The sequence below is a fragment of the Oncorhynchus keta genome, chromosome 28 (genome assembly GCF_023373465.1).
Source record: "Oncorhynchus keta strain PuntledgeMale-10-30-2019 chromosome 28, Oket_V2, whole genome shotgun sequence".
Classification (NCBI taxonomy): Eukaryota; Metazoa; Chordata; class Actinopteri; order Salmoniformes; family Salmonidae; genus Oncorhynchus; species Oncorhynchus keta.
Window position 1 is genome coordinate 62875587 of NC_068448.1, and position 23661 is coordinate 62899247.

The 23661-nt window shown below is 44.8% G+C and overlaps 1 protein-coding gene and 1 long non-coding RNA gene across 8 annotated transcripts in view; one reads left to right on the top strand and one right to left on the bottom strand.

The window, feature by feature from the left end:
* The first annotated feature begins 896 nt into the window (after window positions 1-896).
* arxa (aristaless related homeobox a) overlaps window positions 897-23661 on the top strand; it is a 28115-nt gene continuing 5350 nt past the window's right edge. The window contains exons 1-5 of one of the 6 annotated variants that reach the window (XM_035741762.2): window positions 897-980; window positions 3251-3352; window positions 3833-4409; window positions 6681-6726; window positions 8545-8876. In XM_035741762.2, coding sequence (XP_035597655.1) covers window positions 3856-4409; window positions 6681-6726; window positions 8545-8876 — 932 coding nt within the window. In that variant the 5' untranslated portion in view covers window positions 897-980; window positions 3251-3352; window positions 3833-3855. Of the gene's footprint in view, window positions 981-2885; window positions 3353-3832; window positions 4410-6680; window positions 6727-8544; window positions 8889-23661 lie in introns of those variants that run through there. The other 5 variants (XM_035741763.2, XM_035741764.2, XM_035741760.2 and 2 more) reach the window with 5 other exon arrangements.
* LOC127912849 (uncharacterized) lies at window positions 8937-14613 on the bottom strand. 2 transcript variants are annotated; one of them, XR_008083687.1, is made up of 3 exons: window positions 14382-14613; window positions 11643-11728; window positions 8937-10618 (listed from the first exon to the last, which is right to left on the bottom strand). It is a non-coding gene; the product is annotated as an uncharacterized LOC127912849 (long non-coding RNA). The 2 variants fall into 2 exon arrangements; XR_008083688.1 differs by lacking the exon at window positions 14382-14613 and adding an exon at window positions 13006-13024 and having other exon boundaries at window positions 11643-11792.

Genomic DNA, 23661 nt, shown 5'->3' on the forward strand with positions numbered 1-23661 from the left:
GTGTGTGTGTGTGTGTGTGCGCGTGAGAGATGGAAGGTGACAGGGCTTTTGAGAGCGTTTCTGTGGCTTTTGAGAGCGTTCTGTGTAATCAATAGCAATCAATTTATCAAATTGTCATGATAATTTGGTAGTTATTGCAGTGATTGTTTAATTATATTTACAGCTAATATAATGCAATTGTTCGTTGAAAAGGAGAGTGTATGAAGGTGCTCTACTGTAAAAATCCTTATTGTGTTATAAAACATCTAGCCTGTAATCTTACATTTGTCCCGTGTTTTTCTAATTTGTCCTGGGAATACAGAATATTAAAGTCCTAGTTTGCATTAGGCCTAATATAGGCCTACAGAATAAAATATGTCACTATTATTCGGAATATTTCTAAGATTACATAGGCCGAGAGTTTGGTATTTTTCATTTTCTCTCTTATTAGATAGGCTATTGATCCGAGGGACTTGATGGAATTAAAGTATGCTATAAAACGAGGGTGACAAGGCTCACAGTAAACTATGAACTAATACTGACCTTGCCAAACAGCCTATCGAAATATGGATTATTTAGTTGAGTTAAATAATCCAGCCAGGTCAACAGTGAAGCTCTCCCAATCTCACATCAGAATTAGACATTCATCCATGTTTGTCAAATGTCACATTTTTCTGTTGTTCCAAACGTCACATTTCGTGTTTAAGGTGATGTTTAGGCATTAACTCCGAATTTTTAAGGTTAGGGTTAAGTTTAGCCATTAACTCTGAAACCTTAAAGTCCAGCGTTTCCCAAACTCAGTCCTCGGGACCTCAAGGGGTGGCCATTTATTTTTGGCCCTAACACTACACAGCTGATTCAAATTATCAAAGCTTGATGATTAGTTGATTATTTGAATCGCCTGTGTAGTGCTAGGCAAAAAACGAAAACGTGCACCCCTTGGGATCCCGAGGACCGAGTTTGGGAAACCCTGGGTTAGGCATTAACTCTGAATGGTTAAGGTAAGTGTTAAGATCTGCGATAGCCTTAAAATAAAAATATCGAAAACAACTTTCGATTGGTGGATCCGGACATATCGAAAACAACTTTCGATTGCTGGATCCGGACATGCAACTTTTGGCACCAGAGCTAAGTTTCGGCATTAACTCTGATAGGCTTAAAACAAAAATATATTAAACTACTTTCAATCATTGGATTTGAACATGCAACTGTTAGCACCAGAGGTAGATGCTTACGCTCATCTACAACACCCTAGCAAAAGCGAAACCTGAAGGTAACAGAGCTCACTGTTGCCCCTAGTGGCCGGTTTCTACATCTAACTTCCTCAGACATGGATGCACATCAAATACTGACTTGTTTCATGGGTGCAGCCCAGCAATCATGCATCAGTTCTGCCCTTCAGTTAAAGGAAAACTCCACCTCAACTATCTTTTTAATATTTGTTTAGTCCATTGTTGATACACTCCCAAAATGTTTTGCATGTCAGTGTGAAAAATGTCACGCTGCTTGTTTAGCGAGAACCAGCTCCTCCCAATTTGGCCCATACACAAACTCGGGACCTCTGTCTTGCTAGCACACGTCTTCCCTCAACTGTTTTACCCGATCGTACCACCTCAAAAGCGAACTAATGAGGCAACACAAGAGGGACACTTCAGGCTGACAAAGTTTCACACATTGCCATGTGCTACATTCAACAGGGGCCTCCCGAGGGGCACAGCGGTCTAAGGCACTGCATCGCAGTGCTAGAGGTGTCAGTACAGATCCGGGTTCGATCCAACCCATGAGCCGGCACAAGAAATTGGCACAGCATAGTCCGGGTTAGGGGAGGGTTTGGTCGGCTGGGATGTCCTTGTCCCATCGCGCTCCAGATTTGGTGCGGCTGGCTTCCGGGTTAAGCAGGTCAGTGTGTCAGGAAGCAGTGCGGCTTGGCGGGGTAGTTTTTCGGAGGACACGTGGCTCTCGACCTTCGCCTTTCCCGAGTCCGTACAGGAGTTGCAGCAATGGGGACAAGACTGTAATCACGAAATTGGAGAGAAAAAAGGGTAAAAAGTACCATAAATAAATAAATAAATAAATACATAAATAAATAAATAAATAAAAACGTACTCAACGGCGACCCCAGCATTGAGCTAAGCGCCACTGTAGATCCGGGTCACGGCACCACTGTAAAGGGCATCACGCTGCTTGCTTAGCGAGTACCACCTCAACCCAATTTGGCCCATAACTGGTGTGAACTCAGGACCTCACAAACACCTGACCGCCCTCCTCAAGCATCTTAGTCAATCTCACCACCTCAAAAGCTAGCGGGAGACTTCAGGCTGAGGAGTAAGTTTCACACATCCCATCCCATCCCAACATACAGTATATAACCTTCAAAATACAGAAATACAAGTTTTGCATCACATGATGCTGCATTTTGCAACATACCTGCTGTATTTTTGTATTTTGAAAGTTATATACAATATATATTGAAAACTTGATTGCTGGCATGCAAAAAATTTTAGACTATGTCAACAATTAACTAATGAAACAAATACCCAAAGATTGTTTTTGGGTGGAATTTTCCTTTAACTGAAGGGCTGAACTATGATGCATGATTATTTAACTCGACAAAATAACCCATATTTGGATAGGCCAATATAATGTCTTTATTATTGTTGTTGTTGTTCTAATTATTATTATTATTATTGTTACTATTGTTGGGCTATTATAATTGTTATTAGCAGCATATTATTTGTAGGCCTACAATATCCTTTTGAAATCCAAAAGGAAAATCGAATACTGAGTTCAATCCATCGGAACCGGGTTCCACCGCAAGCTTTGTTTTTCTCCGTTTCTCCAAAATTAAGTTTAACAGCTAAAATATATAAAGCTTCTCTTTCCCCGACGCGAGCCAATCAGGGGATATAACACACGTCAATGCGAACACGCGGAGAGCGGGGCTTGAGCCAGCCAACAGTTTCTGTCATTAACGGTGGGTATAGGGAGGGATAGTGAGAGGAACAATCTCGGAACGTCAGAGAGAGAGAGAGAGAGAGAGAGAGAGAGGGAGAGAGAGAGAGAGGGGGACATTGAGAGAGTGAGGGAAAGAGATAGAAAGAAAGAGAGTGAGGGAGGGTGAGTGAGGATCATATTTAGGCTACTGCCGCTCTCCTGTCAAATAAGCGCTTCACTAAACAGATCAAAATGACTAGTCAGTTCGAAGAAGATATCCACGACCGGGGAGAATGTAAGAGTAAATCGCCCACTCTGCTCTCCTCCTATTGTATAGACAGTATTCTGGGCCGACCGAGCCCCTGTAAAGTCAGGCTGATAGGGGCGCAAAGTTTGACAGCTCTACCCGGGAGACAGGAGCACGACAAGCAGACCGAAGGTAAGACAACCCCGCTTATGAAAACATGGCTCGCCAACTTTGGAAAGGGTTTCTAAATGCTCCAATGACATGTTTTGGTTGTTGAATATAGCCAATATAACGGTGTGTGTTTATAACATGATAATAAACCATCAACATACAGCATTGGCTACAGTTGACTGCGGAATGGAAGTAAACATTTGCTAATAATGGTCCATCAGATGTAAAAGTGTCTGAGGTTGTGCGACAGTGGAAAATAAGATATCTGTCAACTTTATCGTCGATACGATACATAGGCTACTCAAATGTGCATGCAATTGTAGACAGAAATAATACATTTTCAAGTTTATTCAAACATTCTCACTTTAATGCATTGTGCATAACTTTGCATTGGACTGTGTGCCTTGTTGCGCTCCGGTCTCCATTTGCTTTTCCTGCACTTACACATGTCTCGTCGTCCTCTCCATACCTTTGACACCCTCACTATCGGCTCGACTAAAGATCTCATATCCCTAGACACAGACATGCACCTTCCACCAAAGATGCGCCGGCTCTACGGACCAGGGGGGAAGTACCTGGACCACGGCCGGGGTTTAGTTCATGACATAGGGGAGAAATTGGACAAGGAGAGGCTCCTGGTGGACCAAGCCTGCGAGAGCCTCAAAATCATCCAGGCTCCACAGGTGAGCATCAGCCGGAGCAAATCGTACAGGGAGAACGCGTCCCTGATCCGGGGAGAGGGAGGCCAGAGTCCCACTGAAGGGCCGGAAGATGGGCCTGGACTAAGGCTGGGCGAGTTAGGTTCGATGAAGTTTGACGAGGACGCGGGAAAAGAGGAGGAGAGCTGCGGGGAGACGATGGGTCTCTCCCCGAAGGACGACGAGAGGGAGAGCCTCCACGCCGGGGATGGAGACGTGAGGGACGGCGAGGACAGCGTGTGTCTGTCGGCAGGCAGTGATTCAGAGGAAGGAATGCTAAAACGCAAGCAAAGAAGATACAGGACTACATTCACCAGCTATCAGCTGGAGGAGCTGGAGAGGGCTTTCCAGAAGACACACTACCCCGACGTCTTCACCAGGTACAGTATTATCTACAGTTACAGCACAAACTCTGGTATTCATTCATATGCAACATCCCTAACATTAACGCCATCATTGTTGTAACACCTACAACAATGTCACCCAACCATGACAACATTTCGTTAAATGCACGTTTTGGATAGACGTTTCTATTTCACCGTACACTTTTTTCGTCTAAGCCTCATTAGTTGTATGCGACATAACGAACAAAAAGTAGCAGTGTGCCTACTTTAGTAATAATACTAATCATAATAATAATAACGGAATAGTTGAAGTCGGAAAATATAACATTATTTTATCTTTACAGAGCCTGAGATACAACTACCAGAGGCAAACATATAACTCAGAATAATGTGAAAGAATGTCACAAATCTGCTATATCATACAATGGTGTATCAACTTTTATAACATGAGGTCAAACACGCATAAGCCTTGTCATTTATGATACCTATATTTGAATTGTGATGTATGTGGTAACAACATTAAAACCCTTTATCGTCACTATTTATTTATGTAATAAATAGTAGGCCTAAAAAACAGTCCACTTTTTATCCACTTAGGTAATTCAACCCAGCTATAATTCGAGACTGATGAGTTGACACCTACCATGTAGCCGAATCAGTGCCTTACATAAGGCAGAACAATAGCTTAAAGTGGGAGAACCAATCCGTTTTGTCACATTTACCTAATCTCATTGTTATCGGCGATATGGATATTATTCTCATATGGAAAATTAGCTGGTGGCAGCTTGTCCGTGCGCACTGCTGATCTATTCAACGAAATGTAGGATTCTGAGCCTGCCCAAGCTCAATAGTATAAAACGCACACACACACATACACCCACACACATGCACACACACGATGACGCGCACGTCAACTCTTTCTTTATTCATTCATTAGCTGAAGGTCTAGGCTACGCATCTCGAGAGAACAGAGAACGTGAAAACAGCATTTCACACAAATCATCTGTTCCTGACAATTAAAGGCAAATAATGTTTTTGGCAGTGTCAAATATTAAATCGTGTCTGTTCTTTCATTTTTGTTAAGGCTACACATATAATTCTATTTCAGACTCATTATGTTTTGCTCCACAATCACGTCATGGAATGCAATAGTTTTTCTTCTGACTGATGAATTGAGAGTAAGTCACTGCTAAGGCTGCTCTAAATAAAAAATAAAAAAAATGTTTAAATGTAACCTTTATTTAATTAGGCAAGTCAGTTAAGAACAAATTCTTATTTACATTGACGGCCTACCGGGGAACAGTGGGTTAACTGCCTTGTTCAGGGGAAGAACGACAGATTTATCTCTATTTATCTTGTCAGATCGGGGATTCGATTAAGCAACCTTTCGGTTACTGACCCAACGCTCTAACCACGAGGCTACCTGCCTCTAGATACGTTTTTTAAATTACATTAAAAAAAAAAAAATTATACACGAGTAAGTCCTACTTCTTTTTTTGATGCAATAGACTACAAAATGTAGGCCTTTAAGGGAATATCAAATGTAAGTATTTTTTGAAAACCTAATATTATTGTAAAAGCAAATGTATAGGCCTATGTGTTTTCAGGACCCCACATGTAGAGTTGAATATTTAGATTTGAGATTAGATTTTTCTCATTAGCCTATTATCTTATTATAATTGTAATATTACAGAATGGAATATTACTATGCATAATGAAATGAACAACAGGCTTCAGAATGTCAATTTTTTTCATGCATGCAGCAGACAGACTGGTTAGCCTATCACTTTCAGTAAGGTAAATCATCTGTAGAACACGTTCAAGATAAGGAATATAAATTATGTTTTGAACGGGGATTTGGAAAATATTATTTAACAATGGCAACATGAGCCAAATAATAAATATGCTATTGTTGATCGATGTTTTTGTGCGTTTATTATTTCTAAGGCGAAATTGTGGTAATCAATTTGTGCATGTATAGACTTCTATTTCAGCCAAGCGCATGATGACTTTGTAATAGTTTGGATGTCATTATTTCCAAATTCCACCATTATGTTGTTCCACTGACTCTAAAGAAAGCCATTGTATAAGGCAGCTATTATGGGGAAAAAAGACACATTACAATCACCCTGACAATGTTCCTCAAACCATCGTAAGGAAAATAGCATAAAGGACCGTCGTTTCTCTGTGGGTTTTCGGTGTCTAAAAAATAACAATTTTCTTGTATTGTTACGGGTGCGGGAGAGATAAAAAAAAAACATTCGAGTTCTTGATCAAAAACGGTAACCTCTTTTCTTGCCTTTTCAGAGAAGAGCTTGCGATGCGGCTGGATCTGACCGAGGCGCGCGTCCAAGTAAGTGGCTTTTTAACGTTTTATTGCTGCAATTACGGCTGTCTGTCGCTTTCAACTAAAATGGTTATATAATAACATTAAAACATTTCAAATAGGTTATTGAAATAAATAGGCTACCAAATTAGAAACGAATATAAAGGCCAGTACCACTTAGGCTTAGAGTATGTAATGAAACAATTCCTATTTTATTATTATTAGGTCTTTGTCTTGTTATAATAATCAAAAACGTCAAATGCATATTTATACAATGTAGGCCTAACATAATTTCCAAGCATCTTCAGATTTACACCTTCATAGAATCATAATTTTACTAAGTCTATAATTATTTGTATTTCCCAATATTCCTACGTTATTTGCTGTTTTTTGTGTTGACATGACGCATACAATAAAGTTGGCACAAGTTCAGGCCTTTAGCAGTAGCTATATAGATAAAAGTCTTTATGAGGGTCTGAGTGATTTACCACCCTGAAATGTGTTAAATGACCCCAATCGCTGCGTAGCGAAGCTCCATCCTGTTATTGGAAGTTATTACATGCACGGAGGGACGTTTTAACGGTAATTAAGCGGACGCGGACGATTCATAAAAGCGCACTTAGTCCAAGAGCAAACACGAGCTATTCTCAGGGAGAAAATGGTGTTTGAATTACCATCGCCGGAACGAGAGAGAGAGAGAGGAGGTGTATGAGAGGGAGGAAGAGAGAGAGAGAGGGAGGGGGAGATGGAGATGGAGAGAAAGAGAAGAGAGGGGAGGGGGAGAAAGGGGTGGCTGCAGAATAATGCTATTTGATTTCTCATTTTGTGATTGCAATAGAGCCGCATTGATCCGATGCTTTGCACTTGGAGCGAATGAGGGACCATTAAAGGTGTTTGCTCCCCCCTCTCCCTCCCCTCCTATCTCTCCATAGAGAGCGTGGCTTGCATGTATTAGCCCAGGGCTCATAACCAAAGAGACAGTTCAAACACAGCGATGCTCCATCCGGGGTTACGGCCGGTATAAAACAACAGATGTCCCTTCGCCGGACCGTAGGTGAACAAATCACTTAACGGGCGCCATCGGGAGGTGATATAACTCGTACATTCCCGAGGGGCCGTGTAATGCTAAACAGCTTCCAACGGAATAGTGTGTGTGTGTGTGCGCGCGCAGGGCTAATATCGTTCACTTCCTCTTACTGTTGACATTTTCTTCCATTGTCAGAGCCCCTGTTTCAGCAGCGCAATAGGCAAGGGGGGGGGCGTGGGAAAGTTAAATACCCTTTGGAAATGACTTGTTCAACATTTTGAAGAATTTAATTTAAAGCGCATTAATTGTTATTGGACTCTGTTCAGCTGCTATTCTCCCCATCCTTTGTTAACACGGTTCTTAATTACGGCGCGCCACACCGATCTCAGTCTATCAGTCAGACTGCAGGGGGAACTGATTTTAATTAGCTAACTTTAGACTAACGGACCATGAGGGAGCGCGGGTTTTAGTGCTTGTGTAATTACCGCTGACTTTCTGCCTGTTTGTCACCTCATGAACCAGAGCGATGGGATCTTCCGTTTACACAGGAGTTTGCGCTCGAGCAGGTTCGATGTGGCACAGCAAGGGTTTCCCGGTCTTCCAAATATAGGCAGCTGCCTAAATAACCTTGTCACCTTATATCGCTCCAAAGTTGTTCATGTTTCTCAATATCAATTTGTAGGAAGCCAGCATAGGCAGACACCTTTGTTTTTATTCTGCTAAAATGTATCTATTCAATCAATCTAATAAACCTATACAAAATGAAATGTAGCCTATGTTAGCTAACCTCTGACCTCTCTCCCACTCTCTCTCTATAGGTATGGTTTCAGAATCGTCGTGCTAAGTGGCGTAAGCGTGAAAAGGCAGGTGTCCAGACGCACCCCTCTGGACTCCCTTTCCCTGGCCCCCTGTCAGCCGCCCACCCCCTCAGCCACTACCTGGATGGGGGTCCCTTTCCCCCACACCCTCACCCTGTCCTAGAGTCTGCCTGGACAGCTGCTGCTGCCGCAGCAGCTGCATTTCCTGGTCTAGCTCATCCCCATAGCAACCACTCAGGCCAGCACCTAGGGACACCGCTGGGCCTCGGAACATTCCTGGGTACAGCTGCTATGTTCCGTCACCCCGCCTTCATGGGACCCACCTTCGGCAGGTGAGACAATAGGTACCTCTACTTTCATAAACTTGTATACTTAATACCTGTACTGTACCCTATAACACCACCTCACTACTGTACCCTATAACACCATCTCACACCTGTACTGTACCCTATAACACCACATCACACCTGTACTGTACCCTATAACACCACTTCACAACTGTACCCTATAACACCACCTCACTACTGTGCCCTATAACACCATCTCACACCTGTACTGTATCCTATAACACCACCTCACACCTGTACCCTATAACACCACCTCACTACTGTATCCTATAACACCAACTCACACCTGTACTTTACCCTATAACACCACCTCACTACTGTACCCCATAACACCATCTCACACCTGTATCGTACCCTATAACACCATTTCACACCTGTACTGCACCCTATAACACCACCTCACACCTGTAACCATATAACATCACCTCACACCTGTACTTTACCCTATAACACCACCTCACTACTGTACCCCATAACACCATCTCACACCTGTATCGTACCCTATAACACCATTTCACACCTGTACTGCACCCTATAACACCACCTCACCCCTGTAACCATATAACATCACCTCACACCTGTACTGTACCCTATAACACCACCTCACACCTGTACCCAATAACACAACCTCACACCTGAACTGTACCCTATAACACCACCTCACACCTGAACTGTACCCTATAACACCACCTCACACCTGTACCCTATAACACCACCTCACACCTGAACTGTACCCTATAACACCACCTCACACCTGAACTGTACCCTATAACACCACCTCACACCTGTACCCTATAACACCACCTCACACCTGAACTGTACCCTATAACACCACCTCACACCTGTACCCAATAACACAACCTCACACCTGAACTGTACCCTATAACACCACCTCACTACTGTACCCTATAACACCATCTCACACCTGTACTGTATCCTATAACACCACCTCACCCCTGTACCATATAACACCACCTCACACCTGTACTGTACCCTATAACACCACCTCAGACCTGTACTGTATCCTATAACACCAACTCACACCTGTACTTTACCCTATAACACCACCTCACTACTGTACTGTACCCCATAACACCATCTCACACCTGTATCGTACCCTATAACACCATCTCACACCTGTACTGCACCATATAACACCACCTCACACCTGTACTGTACCCTATATCACCACCTCAGACCTGTACTGTATCCTATAACACCAACTCACACCTGTACTTTACCCTATAACACCACCTCACTACTGTACTGTACCCCATAACACCATCTCACACCTGTATCGTACCCTATAACACCATCTCACACCTGTACTGCACCCTATAACACCACCTCACCCCTGTACCATATACCACCACCTCACACCTGAACTGTACCCTATAACACAATTTCACACCTGTACTGTATCCTATAACTCCACCTCACACCTGTACCCTATAACACCACCTCACACCTGTACCCTATAACACCACCTCACACCTGTACTGTATCATATAACACAACCTCACACCTGAACTGTACCCTATAACACCATTTCACACCTGTACTGTATCCCATAACACCACCTCACACCTGTACCCTATAACACCACCTCACTACTGTACCCTATAACACCATCTCACACCTGTACCATATAACACCACCTCACACCTGTACTGTAGCCTATAACACCACCTCACTACTGTACTGAAGCCCATAACACCATCTCACACCTGTACTGTACCCTATAACACAACGTCATTACTGTACTGTATCCCATAACACCACCTCACACCTGTACTGTACCCTATAACACCACCTCACTACTGTACCCTATAACACCATCTCACACCTGTACTGTATCCTATAACACCACCTCACACCTGTACTCTATAACACCACCTCACTACTGTACCCTATAACACCATCTCACACCTGTACTGTACCCTATAACACCACCTCACTACTGTACCCTATAACACCATCTCACACCTGTACTGTACCCTATAACACCACCTCAGACCTGTACTGTATCCTATAACACTAACTCACACCTGTACTTTACCCTATAACACCACCTCACCACTGTACTGTACCCCATAACACCATCTCACACCTGTATCGTACCCTATAACACCATCTCACACCTGTACTGCACCATATAACACCACCTCACACCTGTACTGTACCCTATATCACCACCTCAGACCTGTACTGTATCCTATAACACCAACTCACACCTGTACTTTACCCTATAACACCACCTCACTACTGTACTGTACCCCATAACACCATCTCACACCTGTATCGTACCCTATAACACCATCTCACACCTGTACTGCACCCTATAACACCACCTCACCCCTGTACCATATACCACCACCTCACACCTGAACTGTACCCTATAACACAATTTCACACCTGTACTGTATCCTATAACTCCACCTCACACCTGTACCCTATAACACCACCTCACACCTGTACCCTATAACACCACCTCACACCTGTACTGTATCCTATAACACAACCTCACACCCTATAACACCATTTCACACCTGTACTGTATCCTATAACACCACCTCACACCTGTACCCTATAACACCACCTCACTACTGTACCCTATAACACCATCTCACACCTGTACCATATAACACCACCTCACACCTGTACTGTAGCCTATAACACCACCTCACTACTGTACTGAAGCCCATAACACCATCTCACACCTGTACTGTACCCTATAACACCATCTCACACCTGTACTGTACCCTATAACACCATCTCACACCTGTACTGTACCCTATAACACAACGTCATTACTGTGCTGTACCCTATAACACCACCTCACACCTGTACTGTACCCTATAACACCACCTCACTACTGTACCCTATAACACCATCTCACACCTGTACCCTATAACACCATCTCACACCTGTACTGTATCCTATAATACCACCTCACACCTGTAATGTACCGTATAACATCACCTCACACCTGTACTGTACCCTATAACACCACCTCACTACTGTACCCCATAACACCATCTCACATCTGTACTGTACCTTAAAACACCACCTCACACCTGTACCCTATAACACCATCTCACACCTGTACTGTACCTTAAAACACCACCTCACACCTGTACCCTATAACACCACCTCACTGCTGTACCCTATAACAGCACCTAACTACTGTACCCTATAACACCACCTCACACCTGTACCCTATAACACCACCTCACACCTGTACCCTATAACACCACCTCACACCTGTACCCTATAACACCACCAAACTACTGTACCCTATAACACCACCTCACACCTGTACCCTATAACACCACCTCACACCTGTACCCTATAACACCACCTCACACCTGTACCCTATAACACCACCTCACTACTGTACCCTATAACAGCACCTAACTACTGTACCCTATAACACCACCTCACACCTGTACCCTATAACACCACCTAACTACTATACCCTATAACACCACCTCACTACTGTACCCTATAACACCACCTAACTACTATACCCTATAACACCATCTCACACCTGTACTGCACCCTATAACACCACCTCACCCCTGTACCATATAACACCACCTCACACCTGTACTGTACCCTATAACACCACCTCACACCTGTACTGTACCCTATAACACCACCTCACACCTGTACCCTATAACACAACCTCACACCTGTACTGTATCCTATAACACAACCTCACACCTGAACTGTATGCTATAACACCACCTCACACCTGTACCCTATAACACCACCTCACTACTGTACCCTATAACACCACCTAACTACTATACCCTATAACATCATCTCACACCTGTACTGTACCTTAAAACACCACCTCACACCTGTACCCTATAACACTACCTCACACCTGTACTGTACCCTATAACACCACCTCACTACTGTACCCCATAACACCATCTCACACCTGTACTGTACCTTAAAACACCACCTTACACCTGTACCCTATAACACCACCTCACACCTGTACTGTACCCTATAAAACCACCTCACTACTGTACCCTATAAACCACCTCACTACTGTACCCTATAACACCACCTAACTACTATACCCAATAACACCATCTCACACCTGTACTGTACCTTAAAACACCACCTCACACCTGTACCCTATAACACCATCTCACACCTGTACTGTATCATTTAACACCACCTCACTACTGTACCCTATAACACCACCTCACTACTGTACCCTATAACACCACCTCACTACTGTACCCTGTAACACCACCTCACACCTGTACTGTACCCTATAACACCACCGCACACCTGTACTGTATCATTTAACACCACCTCACTACTGTACCCTATAACACCACCTCACTACTGTACCCTATAACAACATCTCACACCTGTACTGTACCTTAAAACACCACCTCACACCTGTACCCTATAACACCACCTCACACCTGTACCCTATAACACAACCTCACACCTGTACTGTATCCTATAACACAACCTCACACCTGAACTGTATGCTATAACACCACCTCACACCTGTACCCTATAACACCACCTCACTACTGTACCCTATAGCACCACCTCAAACCTGTAATATACCCTATAACACAATCTCACACCTGTACTGTACCCTATAACACCACCTCATTACTGTACTGTACCCTATAACACCATCTCACACCTGTACTGTATCCTATAAAACCACCTCACACCTGTACTGTACCCTATAACACCACCTCACTACTGTACCCTATAACACCATCTCACACCTTTACTGTACCCTATAACACCATCTCACACCTGTACTGTATCCTATAACACCACCTCACACCTGTACCCTATAACACCACCTCACACCTGTACCCTATAACACCACCTCACTAATGTACCCTATAACACCACCTCATTTCTGTACTGTACCTTATAACACCACCTCACACCTGTAGTGTACCCTATAACACCACCTCACACCTGTACTGTATCCTATAACACTACCTCACACCTGTACCCTATAACACCACCTCACACCTGTACCCTATAACACCACCCCACACCTGTACTGTACCCTATAACACCACCTCACTACTGTACCCTATAACACCACCTAATTTCTGTAGTGTACCCTATAACACCACCTCACACCTGTACTGTATCCTATAACACCACCTCACACCTGTAATGTAACCTATAACACCACCTCACACCTGTAACCTATAACACCACCTCACACCTGTACCCTATAACACCACCTCACACCTGTACCCTATAACACCATCTCACACCTGTACCCTATAACACCACCTCACACCTGTACTGTATCCTATAACACCATCTCACACCTGTACTGTACCCTATAACACCATCTCACACATGTACTGTACCCTATAACACCACCTCACACCTGTACTGTACCCTATAACACCACCTCACACCTGTACTGTACCCTATAACACCACCTCACACCTGTACTGTACCCTATAACACCACCTCACACCTGTACTGTACCCTATAACACCACCTCACTACTGTACCCTATAACACCATCTCACACCTGTACTGTACCCTATAACACCATCTCACACCTGTAATGTACCCTATAACACCACCTCACACTTGTACCCTATAACACCACCTCACACCTGTACCCTATAACACCACCTCACACCTGTACCCTATAACACCACCTCACACCTGTACCCTATAACACCACCTCACACCTGTACTGTATCCTATACCACCATCTCACACCTGTACTGTACCCTATAACACCACCTCACACCTGTACCCTATAACACCATCTCACACCTGTACCCTATAACACCACCTCACACCTGTACCCTATAACACCACCTCACACCTGTACCCTATAACACCACCTCACACCTGTACTGTATCCTATACCACCATCTCACACCTGTACTGTACCCTATAACACCACCTCACACCTGTACCCTATAACACCATCTCACACCTGTACCCTATAACACCATCTCACACCTGTACCCTATAACACCACCTCACACCTGTACTGTACCCTATAACACCACCTCACACCTGTACTGTATCCTATAACACCACCTCACACCTGTACTGTAACCTATAACACCACCTCACACTTGTAACCTATAACACCACCTCACACCTGTACTGTACCCTATAACACCACCTCACACCTGTACCCTATAACACCACCTCACACCTGTACCCTATAACACCACCTCACACCTGTACTGTACCCTATAACACCACCTCACACCTGTACCCTGTAACACCACCTCACACCTGCACTGTATCCTATAACACCACCTCACACCTGTACCCTATAACACCACCTCACACCTGTACCCTATAACACCACCTCACTACTGTACTGTACCCCATAACACCATCTCACACCTGTACTGTACCCTATAACACCATCTCACACCTGTACTGTACCCTATAACACCACCTCACACCTGTACCCTATAACACCATCTCACACCTGTACCCTATAACACCACCTCACACCTGTACTGTACCCTATAACACCACCTCACACCACCTCACACCTGTAATGTAACCTATAACACCACCTCACACCTGTACCCTATAACACCACCTCACACCTGTACCCTATAACACCATCTCACACCTGTACCCTATAACACCACCTCACACCTGTACTGTATCCTATAACACCACCTCACACCTGTACTGTATCCTATACCACCATCTCACACCTGTACTGTACCCTATAACACCACCTCACACCTGTACCCTATAACACCATCTCACACCTGTACCCTATAACACCATCTCACACCTGTACCCTATAACACCACCTCACACCTGTACTGTACCCTATAACACCACCTCACACCTGTACTGTATCCTATAACACCACCTCACACCTGTACTGTAACCTATAACACCACCTCACACTTGTAACCTATAACACCACCTCACACTTGTACCCTATAACACCACCTCACACCTGTACCCTATAACACCATCTCACACCTGTACCCTATAACACCACCTCACACCTGTACTGTACCCTATAACACCACCTCACACCTGTACCCTGTAACACCACCTCACACCTGCACTGTATCCTATAACACCACCTCACACCTGTACCCTATAACACCACCTCACACCTGTACCCTATAACACCACCTCACTACTGTACTGTACCCCATAACACCATCTCACTACTGTACTGTACCCCATAACACCATCTCACACCTGTACTGTACCCTATAACACCATCTCACACCTGTACTGTACCCTATAACACCACCTCACACCTGTACCCTATAACACCATCTCACACCTGTACCCTATAACACCACCTCACACCTGTACTGTACCCTATAACACCACCTCACACCACCTCACACCTGTAATGTAACCTATAACACCACCTCACACCTGTACCCTATAACACCACCTCACACCTGTACCCTATAACACCATCTCACACCTGTACCCTATAACACCACCTCACACCTGTACTGTATCCTATAACACCATCTCACACCTGTACTGTACCCTATAACACCACCTCACACCTGTAGCCTATAACACCATCTCACACCTGTACTGTACCCTGTAACACCACCTCACACCTGTACACTATAACACCATCTCACACCTGTACTGTATCCTATAACACCACCTCACACCTGTACCCTATAACACCACCTCAGACCTGTAATGTACCCTATAACACCACGTCATTTCTGTACTGTACCCTATAACACCACCTCACACCTGTACTGTACCCTATAACACCACCTCACACCTGTAGTGTACCCTATAACACCACCTCACACCTGTACTGTACCCCATAACACCACCTCACACCTGTACTGTACCCCATAACACCATCTCACACCTGTACTGTACCCTCTAACACCATCTCACACCTGTACTGTACCCTATAACACCACCTCACTACTGTACCCTATAACACCACCTCACTACTGTACTGTACCCCATAACACCATCTCACACCTGTACTGTACCCTATAACACCATCTCACACCTGTACTGTACCCTATAACACCACCTCACACCTGTACCCTATAACACCACCTCACACCTGTACCCTATAACACCACCTCACACCTGTACCCTATAACACCACCTCACACCTGTAGTGTACCCTATAACACCACCTCACACCTGTACTGTACCCTATAACACCACCTCACTACTGTACCCTATAACACCACCTCACTACTGTACTGTACCCCATAACACCATCTCACACCTGTACTGTACCCTATAACACCATCTCACACCTGTACTGTACCCTATAACACCACCTCACACCTGTACCCTATAACACCAACTCACACCTGTACTGTACCCTATAACAACACCTCACACCTGTACTGTAACCTATAACACCACCTCACTACTGTACCCTATAACACCACCTCACTACTGTACCCTATAACACCACCTCACTACTGTACTGTACCCCATAACACCATCTCACACCTGTACTGTACCCTATAACACCATCTCACACCTGTACCCTATAACACCACCTCACACCACCTCACACCTGTAATGTAACCTATAACACCACCTCACACCTGTACCCTATAACACCACCTCACACCTGTACCCTATAACACCATCTCACACCTGTACCCTATAACACCACCTCACACCTGTACTGTATCCTATAACACCATCTCACACCTGTACTGTACCCTATAACACCACCTCACACCTGTAGCCTATAACACCATCTCACACCTGTACTGTACCCTGTAACACCACCTCACACCTGTACACTATAACACCATCTCACACCTGTACTGTAACCTATAACACCACCTCACTACTGTACCCTATAACACCACCTCACTACTGTACTGTACCCCATAACACCATCTCACACCTGTACTGTACCCTATAACACCATCTCACACCTGTACTGTACCCTATAACACCACCTCACACCTGTACCCTATAACACCACCTCACACCTGTACTGTAACCTATAACACCACCTCACTACTGTACCCTATAACACCACCTCACTACTGTACTGTACCCCATAACACCATCTCACACCTGTACTGTACCCTATAACACCATCTCACACCTGTACTGTACCCTATAACACCACCTCACACCTGTACCCTATAACACCACCTCACACCTGTACTGTACCCTATAACACCACCTCACACCTGTAGTGTACCCTATAACACCACCTCACACCTGTACTGTACCCTATAACACCACCTCACTACTGTACCCTATAACACCACCTCACTACTGTACTGTACCCCATAACACCATCTCACACCTGTACTGTACCCTATAACACCATCTCACACCTGTACTGTACCCTATAACACCACCTCACACCTGTAGCCTATAACACCATCTCACACCTGTACTGTACCCTGTAACACCACCTCACACCTGTACACTATAACACCATCTCACACCTGTACTGTACCCTATAACACCACCTCACACCTGTACCCTATAACACCACCTCAGACCTGTAATGTACCCTATAACACCACGTCATTTCTGTACTGTACCCTATAACACCACCTCACACCTGTACTGTACCCTATAACACCACCTCACACCTGTAGTGTACCCCATAACACCACCTCACACCTGTACTGTACCCCATAACACCATCTCACACCTGTACTGTACCCTATAACACCATCTCACACCTGTACTGTACCCTATAACACCACCTCACTACTGTACCCTATAACACCACCTCACTACTGTACTGTACCCCATAACACCATCTCACACCTGTACTGTACCCTATAACACCATCTCACACCTGTACTGTACCCTATAACACCACCTCACACCTGTACCCTATAACACCACCTCACACCTGTACTGTACCCTATAACACCACCTCACACCTGTAGTGTACCCTATAACACCACCTCACACCTGTACTGTACCCTATAACACCACCTCACTACTGTACCCTATAACACCACCTCACTACTGTACTGTACCCCATAACACCATCTCACACCTGTACTGTACCCTATAACACCATCTCACACCTGTACTGTACCCTATAACACCACCTCACACTGTACTGTAACACCACTCACACCTGTACCCTATAACACCAACTCACACCTGTACTGTACCCTATAACAACACCTCACACCTGTACTGTAACCTATAACACCACCTCACACCTGTACTGTACCCTATAACACCACCTCACACTACTGTACTGTTCCCTATAACACCATCTCACACCTGTACCCTATAACCACCACACCTGTACTGTACCTATAACACCTCACTACTGTATCCTATAACACCATCTCACACCTGTACTGTACCCTATAACACCACCTCACACCTGTACTGTATCCTATAACACCATCTCACACCTGTACTGTACCCTATAAACCTCACACCTGTAACTATAACACCACCTCACACCTGTACTGTACCCTATAACACCACCTCACACGAGTACTGTACCCTATAACACCACCTCACACCTGTACTGTACCCTATAACACCATCTCACACCTGTACTGTACCCTATAACACCACCTCACACTTGTACCCTATAACACCACCTCACACGTGTACCCTATAACACCACCTCACACCTGTACCCTATAAAACCACCTCACACCTGTACTGTAACCTATAACACCACCTCACACCTGTACTGTACCCTATAACACCACCTCACTACTGTACTGTTCCCTATAACACCATCTCACACCTGTACCCTATAACACCACCTCACACCTGTACTGTAACCTATAACACCACCTCACACCTGTACTGTACCCTATAACACCACCTCACTACTGTACTGTTCCCTATAACACCATCTCACACCTGTACCCTATAACACCACCTCACACCTGTACTGTATCCTATAACACCATCTCACACCTGTACTGTACCCTATAACACCACCTCACACCTGTACTGTATCCTATAACACCACCTCACACCTGTACTGTAACCTATAACACCACCTCACACCTGTACTGTACCCTATAACACCACCTCACACGAGTACTGTACCCTATAACACCACCTCACACCTGTACTGTACCCTATAACACCACCTCACACCTGTACTGTACCCTATAACAACACCTCACTACTGTACCCTATAACACCATCTCACACCTGTACTGTACCCTATAACACCACCTCACTACTGTACCCTATAACACCACCTCACACCTGTACTGTATCCTATAACACCACCTCACACCTGTACTGTACCCTATAACACCATCTCACCCCTGTACCCTATAACACCACCTCACACCTGTACTGTATCCTATAACACCATCTCACACCTGTACTGTATCCTATAACACCACCTCACTACTGTACCCTATAACACCATCTCACACCTGTACTGTACCCTATAACACCACCTCACTACTGTACCCTATAACACCATCTCACACCTGTACTTTACCCTATAACACCACCTCACTACTGTACCCTATAACACCATCTCACACCTGTACTGTACCCTATAACACCACCTCACACTTGTACCCTATAACACCACCTCACACTTGTACCCTATAACACCACCTCACACCTGTACCCTATAACACCACCTCACACCTGTACCCTATAACACCACCTCACACCTGCACTGTATCCTATAACACCACCTCACACCTGTACTGTACCCTATAACACCATCTCACACCTGTACTGTACCCTATAACACCACCTCACACCTGCACTGTATCCTATAACACCACTCACACCTGTACTGCACCCTATAACACCATCTCACACCTGTACTGTATCCTATAACACCACCTCACATGTACTGTACCCTATAACACCACCTCACACCTGTACTGTACCCTATAACACCACCTCACACCTGTACTGTACCCTATAACACCAATTCACTACTGTACCCTATAACACCATCTCACACCTGTGCTGTATCCACAACACCACCTCACACCTGTATTGTACCTTATAATACCACCTCACACCTGTACTGTACCCTATAACCCCACCTCACATCTGTACTGTACCCTATAACCCCATCTCACACCTGTACTGTATCCTATAACACCATCTCACACCTGTACTGTATCCTATAACACCACCTCACACCTGTACTGTATCCTATAACACCACCTCACACCTGTACCCTATAACACCATCTCACACCTGTACCCTATAACACCACCTCACACCTGTACTGTATCCTATAACACCATCTCACACCTGTACTGTACCCTATAACACCACCTTACACATGTACTGTACCCTATAACACCACCTCACTACTGTACCCTATAACACCATCTCACACCTGTACTGTACCCTATAACACCACTCACACGAGTACTGTACCCTATAACACCACCTCACACCTGTACTGTACCCTATAACACCACCTCACACCTGTACTGTACCCTATAACAACACCTCACTACTGTACCCTATAACACCATCTCACACCTGTACTGTACCCTATAACACCACCTCACTACTGTACCCTATAACACCACCTCACACCTGTACTGTATCCTATAACACCACCTCACACCTGTACTGTACCCTATAACACCATCTCACCCTGTACCCTATAACACCACCTCACACCTGTACTGTATCCTATAACACCATCTCACACCTGTACTGTACCCTATAACACCACCTCACTACTGTACTCCTATAACACCATCTCACACCTGTACTGTACCCTATAACACCACCTCACTACTGTACCCTATAACACCATCTCACACCTGTACTTTACCCTATAACACCACCTCACTACTGTACCCTATAACACCATCTCACACCTGTACTGTACCCTATAACACCACCTCACACTTGTACCCTATAACACCACCTCACACTTGTACCCTATAACACCACCTCACACCTGTACCCTATAACACCACCTCACACCTGTACCCTATAACACCACCTCACACCTGCACTGTATCCTATAACACCACCTCACACCTGTACTGTACCCTATAACACCATCTCACACCTGTACTGTACCCTATAACACCACCTCACACCTGCACTGTATCCTATAACACCACCTCACACCTGTACTGCACCCTATAACACCATCTCACACCTGTACTGTATCCTATAACACCACCTCACATGTACTGTACCCTATAACACCACCTCACACCTGTACTGTACCCTATAACACCACCTCACACCTGTACTGTACCCTATAACACCAATTCACTACTGTACCCTATAACACCATCTCACACCTGTGCTGTATCCAATAACACCACCTCACACCTGTATTGTACCTTATAATACCACCTCACACCTGTACTGTACCCTATAACCCCACCTCACATCTGTACTGTACCCTATAACCCCATCTCACACCTGTACTGTATCCTATAACACCATCTCACACCTGTACTGTATCCTATAACACCACCTCACACCTGTACTGTATCCTATAACACCACCTCACACCTGTACCCTATAACACCATCTCACACCTGTACCCTATAACACCACCTCACACCTGTACTGTATCCTATAACACCATCTCACACCTGTACTGTACCCTATAACACCACCTTACACATGTACTGTACCCTATAACACCACCTCACTACTGTACCCTATAACACCATCTCACACCTGTACTGTACCCTATAACACCACCTCACACGAGTACTGTACCCTATAACACCACCTCACACCTGTACTGTACCCTATAACACCACCTCACACCTGTACTGTACCCTATAACAACACCTCACTACTGTACCCTATAACACCATCTCACACCTGTACTGTACCCTATAACACCACCTCACTACTGTACCCTATAACACCACCTCACACCTGTACTGTATCCTATAACACCACCTCACACCTGTACTGTACCCTATAACACCATCTCACCCCTGTACCCTATAACACCACCTCACACCTGTACTGTATCCTATAACACCATCTCACACCTGTACTGTACCCTATAACACCACCTCACTACTGTACCCTATAACACCATCTCACACCTGTACTGTACCCTATAACACCACCTCACTACTGTACCCTATAACACCATCTCACACCTGTACTTTACCCTATAACACCACCTCACTACTGTACCCTATAACACCATCTCACACCTGTACTGTACCCTATAACACCACCTCACACTTGTACCCTATAACACCACCTCACACTTGTACCCTATAACACCACCTCACACCTGTACCCTATAACACCACCTCACACCTGTATCCTATAACACCACCTCACACCTGCACTGTATTCTATAACACCACCTCACACCTGTACTGTACCCTATAACACCATCTCACACCTGTACTGTACCCTATAACACCACCTCACACCTGCACTGTATCCTATAACACCACCTCACACCTGTACTGCACCCTATAACACCATCTCACACCTGTACTGTATCCTATAACACCACCTCACATGTACTGTACCCTATAACACCACCTCACACCTGTACTGTACCCTATAACACCACCTCACACCTGTACTGTACCCTATAACACCAATTCACTACTGTACCCTATAACACCATCTCACACCTGTGCTGTATCCAATAACACCACCTCACACCTGTATTGTACCTTATAATACCACCTCACACCTGTACTGTACCCTATAACCCCACCTCACATCTGTACTGTACCCTATAACCCCATCTCACACCTGTACTGTATCCTATAACACCATCTCACACCTGTACTGTATCCTA